The sequence below is a fragment of the Vigna unguiculata genome, chromosome 10 (genome assembly GCF_037176805.1).
Source record: "Vigna unguiculata cultivar grain cowpea cultivar isolate G323 ecotype 2 chromosome 10, ASM3717680v1, whole genome shotgun sequence".
NCBI classification, from domain to species: domain Eukaryota; kingdom Viridiplantae; phylum Streptophyta; class Magnoliopsida; order Fabales; family Fabaceae; genus Vigna; species Vigna unguiculata.
The window spans coordinates 35,642,526-35,655,325 of record NC_140801.1 but is presented as its reverse complement, the minus strand read 5'-3'; the positions used below and the strand labels follow the sequence as shown (position 1 = coordinate 35,655,325).

The window sequence follows — 12,800 nt, the reverse complement described above, 5'->3', positions numbered from 1 at the left end:
CATAACCATATGAGTTACATGATTTTGAAAAACTCCAATAGTTAAGTGTTTAGTTAGTGGATCTGCTAACATATTTACTATAACAGTATGCCCAATTTGAGTTTCAAAATCCAGAACTTTCTCTTTAATAAACCAAAATTTTATATAAAAAATGTTTTGTGAAAGTAGAGCTTTTGTTGTTTTTAGAGAAATGCACAACAATAGTCTTATCACAATATATTACAAGTGGCCGAGAAATACTTTCAACAATTTGAAAGTCAAAAATCAAATTTTAAGCCACATAGCTTGATAAGAGCTTCATAAGAAGCAACATACTGCCTCCATGGTAGAAGTAGCAGTAAGTGTTGTTTAACACTCTTCCAAAAAGTAGCTTCTCCTATAATCATTAAACCAAAGTTGTTAGTAGATTTTCAGTTGTCAGGGCAACTAGCAAAATCAGAATCAGATAACCAATGACCTAAAGTTTTCAGACTTCTTATAGGTCAACATGTTATCCTTGGTTTCTTGCAAATATCAAAATACCTTTTAACAACTTTCTAGTGACTCAAACTTGGGTCGCTTAAGTATCTCCCTAAAGCATTAATAACAAAACTAATATTGGGACGAATACAAACTTGGTCATACATTAAAGTAACAACAGCGAAAACATATGGAACTATTTTCATTTCAACTCTATCATTACTTATCATTTTGAGGACATTGAGATTTAGAGAGCTTGTTGCTTTTGAATCGGTGCTACATATGAGGAGCAAGAATGCCACATGACCTATCACAAAAAATCTTAATGTCTAGAACAAGAGAGGCATCACCAAGGTCCATCATAAGTGGCTATTTAACATAAATTTTGTCTTAGTCTAAAGTTCAACACTGCTTCTAGCAAGAAGAATGTAACCAACATATAAAACAAGAATAACAAAATCTGAGCCATTTTCCTTGAAGCCAAAATAAGTGACCACTTGATCAAATTTCAAATATCATTGTGTAGAAACATTTCTCAGCCTATAAATAAACTTCTTCAACCTACAAACGAAATGCTCTTTGACTTATTTTAGCAAAAGTCATTAGGTTGAACCATATAGACTTCCTCATAGTATATTTCAACATCATCAGACCCACTATGTTTGAGTTTTCCCATTTCTTACAAGAAGTTATGTGGATAGTAGTGGACTTAGGAGTAAGAGATGAAGGCTCTTCCTCTCTTAAAGAAAACTCCATATTGGTAATTGTCATATACAAGTCCAAAGATTCTTTCTCGTCCTTAAAATTTGTCTCATTCAAAGTTTTGACCAAAGTCAATTGCATAGCCAAAGAAGCCAATATCAAAATGACAGAGAAACAACTAATATGCACAATTATTGTGGAATAAAATTTAATGTTTCTGATACATAGTCAAATATCCATGCCTATAATATCAAATTGCTCATCTATTATGATCTCACCTAAGGGTCCTGAATCATAATAAATAAGAAATATAATGAAGAAATAAAATATAATGCACAACTCATGTCATAAAGAAATCTAATATCGATAGGGTATAAGGAAAAATAATTGACATAAGATAAAATTCAAAGTACATTGTATCAAGAAATAAAATACATTAACAAGACATATCAACAATGCAGGGTTGACATCAATGTAACATAAAACTAATTATTGAGATAATTAAATTATCTCATTCATAAAAAATTTCATACAACTATATACACGATAGGTGAGTTCACAATTATATAAAATTATATTGCTTCTGCTTAACAAAATATTATAAAATTATATTATGCATGAACAACCCCTTAAATAACCATAAAAAATGTAAACATTTACATATAAGGGTAAAAAATTTAATAGGTAAAAAATTTAATTCAAATATAAACATGCTACCGGAAAGAACATAAAAAAAATAAATTTTATTTAGGAAATAATTAAAATGAATTATTTCATCCACACAATATTTCATACGAATATACCCACCATAGGTTAGATCACAATCCTATGAAATTATATTACCTCTTCATTGAGAAAGTAGATGAAAGATTGGTACTCGTAGAACACCCAAAATCAATGAAGGACCAATTTTTCCAGAAAGAAGTTTGTGTGACACGATACTGCTATCTTCTGGGTAAGTTATCCCAAGACGTGACTATAGTTTTTCGTCATCACAAAGTTGACTAATGGGTATCAATCTTATATCCTTACCAACAGGAACTAAGGACCTCTAATGTATAATCCATAAAATAAATAATCATGTGCAATATAATTGATACTAACAAATAATATAATTTATTGATTAATGTTAATCCATAATAATAACAAAATGAAGAATAATAATTTTATATAATAAAATTAGATAAAATACAACATGACTTAAATTTTTTGAAATACAACATACACTCTCATTTTATACTTAAAGAATGAGAAAAATAATTATTCATTTAAAAAAAATATATTTGAAACCTCCTTTAACAATTCATAACTTAAAAATACAAAATTTGTTTTTCCCCTTCTCAATATCTCAACAATGATATTTAATCCAAAGTACTGTGGAAAAATCTCTCAATTAAAAATCGAGACATATAAGGGTATTTGGCATCGGTTGAGTGCCACCCGAGACCAAACACCTAACGGCTAGTGGCATTTTTGAAAAATGCAGCCCCGTTTTTGGCTTCGGGTCTTTGGAACCGAAGCATATAACGACTTTTGGCACTGGTTTTGAGCGAACCAAAGCCTATAACTATGTTGTGCTTCAATTTTTTTTTTCTGAACCGAGGCATAAAAGTTGCCTGAAATTGCAAAAATGTCACCGCGTCATATATGCTTCGGTTCCTGGACAACCGAGACATATAAGGCGAGTTAAAATGTGAAATCTGCACCATTGGTTTAAACATTTGCATATCATGGTGACCAAGTCACCTTCACATCTAGATACTTTATGCTATCTTTTATGATATGGTATTATTACAATATAAAACTTTATTCCTTACTCGTTAAAGCTTGTTGACATTTTAAAGTCAAGTTCCCAGCTCCTCCTATCACACATGAAAGTTGAACCTATAAAAAAGAAAATTGATCAAAAAAAGACGTCATGAGACTTTTCTAAAACAAATTCTGATTAGGCAAACTTATTCTATTTTACACCAAGAACCCTAAGTGGGCTCTATACAAAAGGATGAACAAGTATTGCATAGATGTAAAGAGAAAAGTAGAGAAAGTAAAAAAAATGTATTCTAAAGAGTGAGATAATAATTTTTTCTGAAATAAAGTTTGCATAATTGTTTATTTATATGTTTTATGCTTAAATAACAAAATATACATACATTGTCTTAATTATAACACTTCTACTCTTAAACAATCAACTAGATCCTTACATAATTTAAATACAATTATTTTTTTTTCTTTACACAATCCATAACTTTCTTACCATTGCTCCATTAAATTTTTATTTTTTTACGAATGATCATATAGAAAAAAAATTAAAATATATAATTAATTAAGTAGAATACTTTTAAAATTACAATTTAAGTATAACTATTTCCTCTACACATAATCTGTTTAATAGTTCATTTTTCTACAATTTTTTCATTGACTTTTTATTTTTTAGTATCTCTTACATCAAACAAATTGGTGAAACAATTAAGTATGTCTTTTAAAATAAATATTTGATATAACTTCAATTACAATATTTAAATAATGAATCGAATTATTTTTAAAATTGTTTGAAAGTATGGAAACACAAACGTGAAAAACGCCTGTACTTTTGCTAAAATAAAATCATGCTAATGAAAGAATTTATATTATATTCAGATAATATTTCTCTTATGTAAACGGTTAACAACATACATTTAAATTAACTTTTTATTACAGTTTGCATCATTAACAAAATATTAACACATAAACTAAAACAAATTTTAACTTTTTAATCTCTCTTAAGAAATATATTTTTCACGTCAATAACTATATTTGTAAACACAGTTACATGGATCCAATTTTCTAAAAGCCAACATTCTTTTCACTCTTTTTTTATTAAAAAATATGGGTTAAATATCTTTTCAGTCACTAAGCGAAATTGAAATTCATCTTTGTGTGAAACTTTGATATATTTTGGTCTTCAAATTTTAAAGATAAATAGATATAGTCTTTCTAACTCAATTACTCAAAAAAATTTTTGACGTTTCAAATGTATTTTGCAATAGACAATGAATCGAGAATAAACAATTCAAATGCTAGTATGAAATACATTTGATACGTCTACATAATTGGGTTAAAATGATGGTATTCGTTCATTGTTAAAGTTTGAAAATAAAAAGTATATCAAATTTTGAACAAAGATGAATATTAATTTTGTGTTAAAGTTCAGATACTAAAAACATAGTTAATTCTTAAAATAGACAATGAATCCCAAATAAACAATTTAAATACTAACATGAAACGCATTTAACATGTCTACATAATTGGGTTAAAGTGATGTTATTCGTTCATTGTTCAAGTTTGATAATAAAAAATGTATCAAATTTTGAACAAAGATGAATTTCAATTTTATATTAAAGTTCAGAGACTAAAATTATAGTTAACTCTTAAAATATATCAATGTACTTAAATTTTTTTAATCTATACAACTTAAAAATATATTTATTGAATTGAGAAAAATAAACATGACAAAAGATTAAATGATTTATCATGATTAGTTGCTTACTTGTTATTAATAGCTAATGCTGCCATCTTAGAGTTGTATAGGTTTGACCTCTCTTTGTTGCATATTCAAAATAGAGTTGAGAGAAGATCCGACAGAGAATTTTGTTAATAAGTTGCCAGTACCAAATCCTCCATTGCTTCCAAAACAAGAGTGGACCAAAAATCATTCCATGGCCAAAAATCAGTCCCAGTTCCACACTAAGAAAATTCCAATCAATGGTAGAAACTAAGGTTTGATGTTGTTCTAACACCCCTGGCTCTCTGCTATCGAATTCATCAGTCAATGGAGGACCGTAGAGGCCATCATTGCCTTGAAAGGAAGAAGCTGGAAATGACTGAAGTTGGGTACCTGTTGGTATCTTTCCCACCAAATGATTCGAGGAGAGGTTCAGGAATGATAGGAAAGATAAACTTGCGAGCTCTGAGGGAATATTTCCTTCGAATGAGTTATTTGATAAGTCTAGGGACTCAAGCTCCTTCAGATTTCTAATTGACGGTGAAATTTGGCCAGAAAAAGCATTGTTTGACAAGTTCAGTGCATAGAGTTCCTTAAAGTCAAATAGCTGTTTTGGTATTTCTCCTTCAAAATTGTTGAATGAGAAGTCGATCGAAGTGAAAACACTTAAAATCTTAACCAGATCCCTCTGTTGCCCTTTCATTGTAACTGTCACTGAATCATAATAATATATTTTTCTGAATTCTCTCCCAACGACATACTCATAACCGATATGTTTTACCATGTATGCAGATTGGTTTTCATGAGACATCGTTGCTTGCCACCTTGTGAAAAAGGATTGAGGTAGCTTGCCACTGAAATTGTTAATGGCTAGATCAAGTATTTGAAGAACGGGCCATGTGGCATTGGTGTTTGGACATCCAATGTGACCATATAAATTATTTTCTCGCAAGACTAAGACTTGGAGTGTGGATATGTTCTTCAGCAAGCACGGAAAGACATCCGTGATCTTGTTTTGTCCAAGGTCCAATACTCGTAATGATGTGCAATTAGAAAGGGATTTCGGAATCTTTCCATCAAATTTATTTTGATGGAGATCCAGAGTCCTTAGAGAACAGTCACCTGAAATCTTACCTGGGACAGCAGGACCCATGAGACTGTTCTTTCTAAGATTTAATACCTCAAGACTCCCACCAGTTTCGAATAAACACGAGGGAATTGTTCCAGAAATATTGTTATCGGAAAGATCAAGCAGGCAAAGAGATGAAGCATTGCAGAGGGAATCAGGGATACCGCCTCTGAAAGTATTTCTTGAGAAATCCAAATACTCCGCATATGTAGGAATATAAGATATTTGCCCATGAAGTTCATTATCGTGAAGATCAAGAATACCCAAATAGGTAGAAAAATTACGCAAAGGTCCTTCCGAATGAGTCAACAAATTATGAGAAATATAAAGCTCTGCAAGATTCAGTTTCCAAATCCAGTTGGGTACTATTCCTTGGATGTGGTTATCAGAAAGATCTAGAAAGACCATTTCCGAGTGATTTCTCAAGAAACCAGGAAAACTTTTCAAGTTGCAGGATACCAACCGTAAATCTGTTATGCTGGGAAAGTAAGATGCGTCAGCATTTGTAAAATCGACTGATAAATTGTTGTATGAAAGATCTAATGTAGTTAAATTTCTGAACTTCGCAAGTTTATTCAGCTGCATTGTCCCATTTAACTTGTTTGAAGAAAGTTCGAGGACTGACAGTCCACTGAGTTGGTATATAGATGTTGGAAAAGGCCCTGATAGATTATTACTACTTAAATCGAGGGTGGTTAATTTGGAAGAAGACACACTTGTGAATTCGTCTAGTTGACCAAACCGATTATACGAAAGCACAATTGTTTGCAGGTGTGGAAGTGTAAAAAGGGATGAAGGAATGCTCCCACTAATCGAGTTAAAAAGTAGGTCGATCCAAACAAGATTGTTGAGTCCTTCAAAGTAAGAAGATGGAATTGAACCACTCAAACCATTATAAGAAAGGTCTAACACCGTAAGCTTATTGGCCATATTAAATGATGGTATTTGACCTGTGAAGTTGTTATATGACAAGACCAGGAAAGTGAGTTCTGTGAGGTTTGACAATGAATTGGGAATTGTTCCGTTAAATTGACAAAAAGAAAAATCCAAATGAGATAAGTTCCTCATGTTACCAATAGAGCGTGGAAATGCTCCAGAGAAATTTGTGTCACTTACTATTAAAGTGTGAAGAGATCCTAGTGGGAAGTCCGGAAAAAAGCCTTGGAGATGGTCGTTGCAGGATACGTCAACAACTAACAATGTTCCAATGTTGAAGATCTTCTGCGGAAATGTTCCTGTCAACTTGCATTCAGAAAGACTTAAGATGGTCAGAAATTTAAAATCGGCAAATGTTTCTGGCACTGCAGATGATAAATCGTTCCAATCAAGAACAATCACAGATAGACTTTCATGTCTTGACAGAGAAGGATCCAGGGGTCCTGAGAGATTGCACCCTGACATGCGAACTTCTTGCAGGTCATGCAGTGACATCAAAACGCTGGACCATTCATGTCTAGCAGCTGATATACTTACACCATCCAAATACAGTTGCCTAATACTGCTGATATTTTGGACAAGCTTTCGTAGATTTGGGTTCTCAAGCTTTAGCCCAAAATTAGGAAAACAAGAGAGATCAAGAGTAATCAACCTTATCATTTGAGAAATCTCTATTGGAATCTGACCCACAAAGCCCGCATATGACAAATTGAGATAAGTCAAATTTTCCAATCTATTGAATGCAGATGGAATGACAGAGTAGAAATCATTTTCAGCCAAATTCAATTTTTGGAGATGTTGAAGACTGAAAAGGCTGCTTGAATCGTCAATAGCACCAGTGATTGATTCTCCACTGAGGTCAAGAGCAGTAACATGTCCCTTCTTGTCACAAGATACCCCTATCCATCTGCAGCAATCATTACTTGGATCCCATGACTTCAGTTTGGTGCTCCTTTGAAAGGTGAAAGTGAGGTTGTTCTTGAGTTGGAGCAGCAATGACCTCTGATCATCATGACAAAGGCCAGAAACCACAAACAGGTTGTTACAGAGGCACAGCCAAAACAATGGCATCACCACAAGTGCTGAGACTAACTCAGTTCTCATTGTAGTAGATTGCAACTATGATAACCGTAGAAAACTGAAATACAAATAGTTGTTCCCATTTTCAAAAACATATTTGTTATGTTTAAAAGCTCGCAACTTCATTCATGGGAAACTCTTTAGTCAATGGTGACTTTCACTAGGAACCCACCATCATACTCTTTAGGAAAATCCCAGTTGCGGGTTCTGAAGATTCACTCCATTCAATTAGGCCACATTTTCAATGCTATTAAGTTCATTATTTTCTTACTCCGAACTTTTCCTAGTACTAGTATTTTAAAAATTATAACATATTTATTTTATTAATTTGAATTCATAAATAATATATGCACGGGATTTTAAAAATTATAACATATTTATTTTATAAATTTGAATTCATAAATAATATAGTTATAATTTAATATAAATATTTTATTTTAAAAATTAAATAATAATATTTTGATTGTTTAGAGAAATATATTTAAATTATATATATAATAAAATTTATTATAAATAATTATTTTAAATAATATATTTTTATTGAGCTAATAAAAATTAAGAATTTAAATTTAATTTTAAATGAAAATGTAAATAATAAATTCTATGATAAAAGAAATGGTGAATGATACAGAAACTAACTGTTAAGTAAAATATGTAAAAATACAAAAGTTATATCACACAAAATGTTATGTTATATGAGGAATAGATGATATAAAACTATTAATAATAAAAAATGCAAAAAAATAAAGTAAAGAGTAAATTCTGAAAAATTACAAAGGTCAGACAATACTAAAAAAATGTAAATAGTAATTCTAAAACCATTAATAGTAAATTATTCAAAAAAATATAAATAATAAACTTTGTAAAAATATAAAATTAGAGGTTTGGTGAACTCATCCAGTGCAATCATCATATTTTAGTATAAATTCATATTTTAAATTGTTGTTTAGTTATTGTTTCTTTGAAATGACAAATTATAAATAAAATAAATATAAATAATTGAGTTCGTGATTGAATATTGAAAAAGATATATGTTTTTTTCTTATTCATTTACATCTTTGTTATTAACTAATTAAACATATATATTACAACTATTTTGATTTCTTCATGATTTTTATTTACTCTATTTTGAATTTTATTTGGTATATGAAGAAATTAATTTTTATTTAACTGTTCATGTTTTTTTCTTCTAAAAATACATTAAATAAAGAAAATCAATGAAACAAATTCAAAATAATTGATGGAATTAGATTTAAGGTTTTGTTTAATTAACAATTCTAAAACTATGTATTTTACAATATTCTTAATATTAATAAGGTTTTCGTTTATTTTAGTTTTAAAATCTGATTTTGTGTTATTTTAGTACTACTTATTTCACACAATATTTAGGTTTATAAGAAGCTATAATGTGTTAAAATCAAGACTTAAGGGATTTGGCAAACCAACCCATGAGATGCGTGAAAAAGTGGCACAGATACTTTGTCAATAGATATAAGTTCCATACTAATGCATGGTTGAACAGCAAGAAGACAATTAATTATGGTACCCACACCAGCTCTTGTTATGGTACTCACACCATACCTTCCTTTGGTATTCACACCACCTTCTGATATAGTACCCATAACCACCTCCTATTATGGTACCCATGCCACCCCCTATTATGGTACCACAACCTTTTTCCTCACTCTCTACTGTTGTTATACCTTCTCCATCATCAGTCCCTTCACCTAATATTCCTTCCATTTCAAATCCTACTTATGTAGGTGCTGCTATTGTTGATCCTCCTCTCCATAAACGACCGATGATTGAACATTATGCGAAAGGGTAATAATAACTTTTGTCATCTTAAAAACTAATTTTTTTTACATGACTTGTTTTACCTTGCCCTTTTTTGCATGAATTTCTTTAATCCATGTGTAGATTTTATCCTTCTAGAGTTGCATCCCAAGCCATCACAAGGTCTATTAAGCAACAATATCTGACTGTTTGGTCAACATGAGGAGCAATACCTCCGTAAGAGAAAGATAATTTCTAGCAACGTTTTAAGGTAAACACATCTTCAACCTTATTCTCTTTTAATAATTGTGTATGTTAAGAGTGTAATGCAATTGATGATTTGAGCTTGATTAATTGTTGTTGAGGAAGGTTTAGTGGAGACTTGAGCATGAAGCTGAAATTCATACAAATTTTAACTCTAGAGCTTCATAGAGGCTCTTTGATATGTTTAAAGAGCCCATGAATGCATGACAACGCCCTTACTAAGTTTGGGATGATGTGTGGAATCACGTGCTAGCACACTTGAATTCTCCATCCTACTGCAATAAATGTGTTATAGACCAAAGGAACAGAGCTTCCCCCAAGGGTGGGAGCCTACATAAATGTGATTCCATTACCACTCATGAGCATGTCATTCGTATGGTAAAGACCTTTCCTCTTAAGTAATTCATATATTGTGATATAACTATAGAATTTTGAAAATTTCTACTTAAAAAGTAACACCATATTTTTTTCACATGCGAAAAAGCTTGGACGACATGTGCATATCGATGAGGTATTTCAACAAACTCATCTCCGAAAGGGATCTAGTGAGTTTGTTGATGAAATATCTCGGAGGACACATGTAAGCAAACACTTTCATTTGTTTCTCATAAAAGTATAATTTTGACCCTATTTCACTAATACCTTGTTTACTTAACAGGAAGAATTTGAAAACAGACTTTCACAAGTCAAATCTAAGCAAGGCTCTTGTGTTGATCCATCAGATCCCAATGTTGATCCTACAACGGAAGACACAATTAGGACTTAGTGTTGGGTTGTGGTTGTTGGTGGAAAAAATAAAGGAAGACTATATGGGACAAGACAACTAGTTGCAAACATAGGTGGAAGTAGTAGCCTCAGGCACCAACCATCTTCTTCCACTTCCAGTGCTGAGGATGTTACGTACCTCAGACAAAAACTAGAAGCCTGTGATTAGGCTTATGAGGAATTGAAAGGCCAGTTTCAAAACTTACACAATCTAGTCTTGAGATTGGTGCCTCCTTACCACCATGCCCTTTAGCAACCTCAATCGAACCTAACACCGTACCAGTAGCAGCCCACACTGGTCCAGCCCAGCCCAGTCCAGCCCAGTCCAGTCCAGCCTGCACTAGTCCAGCCCAATCCAATACTAGAGTAAACTATGGGAGAGCACTCTGATTCGAATAACTACTTAGACTATTAAGACCATATATAAGAGTTATTGAGGACTAGTTTTAAGTTGGATTGAGTAATAAGAATTTGATACTTTCACTTTATGTTTACATACATATACATATTATGATTAATTAATATTTTGATATATGTTTACGTTTAATGTTGGAGTTGAATTAGATATATATTTGTTTAGAATGGATCAAATTTTATAATTGGCATGTTTGTTTTTGAATATTTGTGGTTTGCAAGTTTGGTTTGTTGTGTGTGGTTAGCAAACATACAAAACATACTCAATATTTACCGACGACTTTATCGATGAATATGGTATTCGTTGGTAAGTGTTTAAATTACCGATGAATCTCAAATCCGTCGATAAATCTTATATATAAGCCTGACAAAAATTTATTATCAAAAATCCGTAAAAAATTATGACTTATTGACGGATATCAGCAATTATCGATAGAACTTGCTATCTATGCACAATTTTGTTGTAGTTTATGTTTAGAATTAGAATAATATGACTTGGTCGGTTACCATTTTCTCTGTTCTTTTACCTAACTGTGTAGTCAATAAACATTTTGTGGGATTACACGAAGCATTTCTTTAGAAAAAGTGTATATAATAATTTCTTTTCCGGCTACATTTATGCTCCGCAAGAAGAGAATATAGAGCTGCTTACTTTGAATGCAATAGTGTTTCCCACGAATATATTTTCTATGCAAAGTTTTCTTTAATTAATTGAAAAGTGTCGTTTTATCAAGAAATTTAGGTCATCATCCATTCAGTGGAAAAATAAGAGCGTCAATCAATTATGCTTAGAATTAGAATAATTGGCTTGGTCAGTTACCACTTTCTGTGGTCTTTTACCAAATTGTCTAGTCAATAAACATTGTGATTACAGGAAGCATTACTTTAGAAAAAGTGTATATAACTTTTCGGAAGTCTTGGCTTTCATATTACTGAGAGAAAACATAAAAATACTTTTGAGATCAAGAATGATGGTGAAAAGTTTTAGAAAATATATGATGGTGAAAATTTAAAATATTTCAAAACCTTGGCACCACTAGTTCTTTTCACCATTGGATCAAGAAGCATATATAGAACACTTTAAATTTAATATTAACAAAACACCACGGATAAATAAATTTTTTGCATGTTTTGAAATAATCACTTAAATTTATTGCATATTTGAAATCCAGTAAGGATTCAGTTGATGAAGTTTCCGCAACTTTATATAAAATATGACATTTCTTTAAAAAAAATCTATCAAAGTGTAAATTTATTTTGTAATATATTTTTCTACAATTTTCATTGGTTTTAATACTGTTTTGTAATGTTCACCAAAAACATTTTTCTTTTGCGATAATAGTAATTTTAAATAAGTTTTGAAACATAGTATATATCTGTGTACTATTTTTTGACATTTTAGATTGGTTTTAGCATTTAGAAGCACTTTGAAAACTTATAAAAATGCCGAATGAATTGCTTACGGAGGCAGGAGATTGAATTTTCATAAAGATTTTGAATAATAAAATAAAAGTAAGATCTTAATCATTATACAAATGCTAATATGTTAGGTAAAAAGAAGATTACTTTTCATTTGACCAATAGGATTGTCTAAGCAATAAAGGTCACTATACCATGGGAAAATACATTTTTTAGTCTATGTAAAGCTGTCAAAATGAGCGGTCTGACCTGAACCTTCTGACTTGACCCATCACAAGTTGATCACTTAGTGGACCAATCTAACACAACTCACTTATTAGAAAATTAAGACTCGTTTTCATTGGATGAACTAACACGTAGAAAGCTTTTGTCCTG

General features: G+C 31.2%; 1 protein-coding gene across 1 annotated transcript; it reads right to left on the bottom strand.

Moving 5' to 3' along the window:
* Positions 1-2,500: 2,500 nt before the first annotated feature.
* On the bottom strand, positions 2,501-7,972 carry LOC114166669 (receptor-like protein 6). Its single transcript, XM_028051430.2, has 2 exons — positions 4,688-7,972; positions 2,501-3,045 (listed from the first exon to the last, which is right to left on the bottom strand). The coding sequence occupies exon 1, from the start codon at positions 7,809-7,811 to the stop codon at positions 4,701-4,703; it is 3,111 nt and encodes a 1,036-aa protein (XP_027907231.2). The 5' UTR covers positions 7,812-7,972; the 3' UTR covers positions 2,501-3,045; positions 4,688-4,700.
* Between the last annotated feature and the right edge of the window lie 4,828 nt (positions 7,973-12,800).

What these genes read in the sequence shown, in the direction of transcription:
- LOC114166669 (XM_028051430.2), bottom strand. Translation starts at nt 7,811, where the DNA reads ATGAGAACTGAGTTAGTCTCAGCACTTGTGGTGATGCCATTGTTTTGG.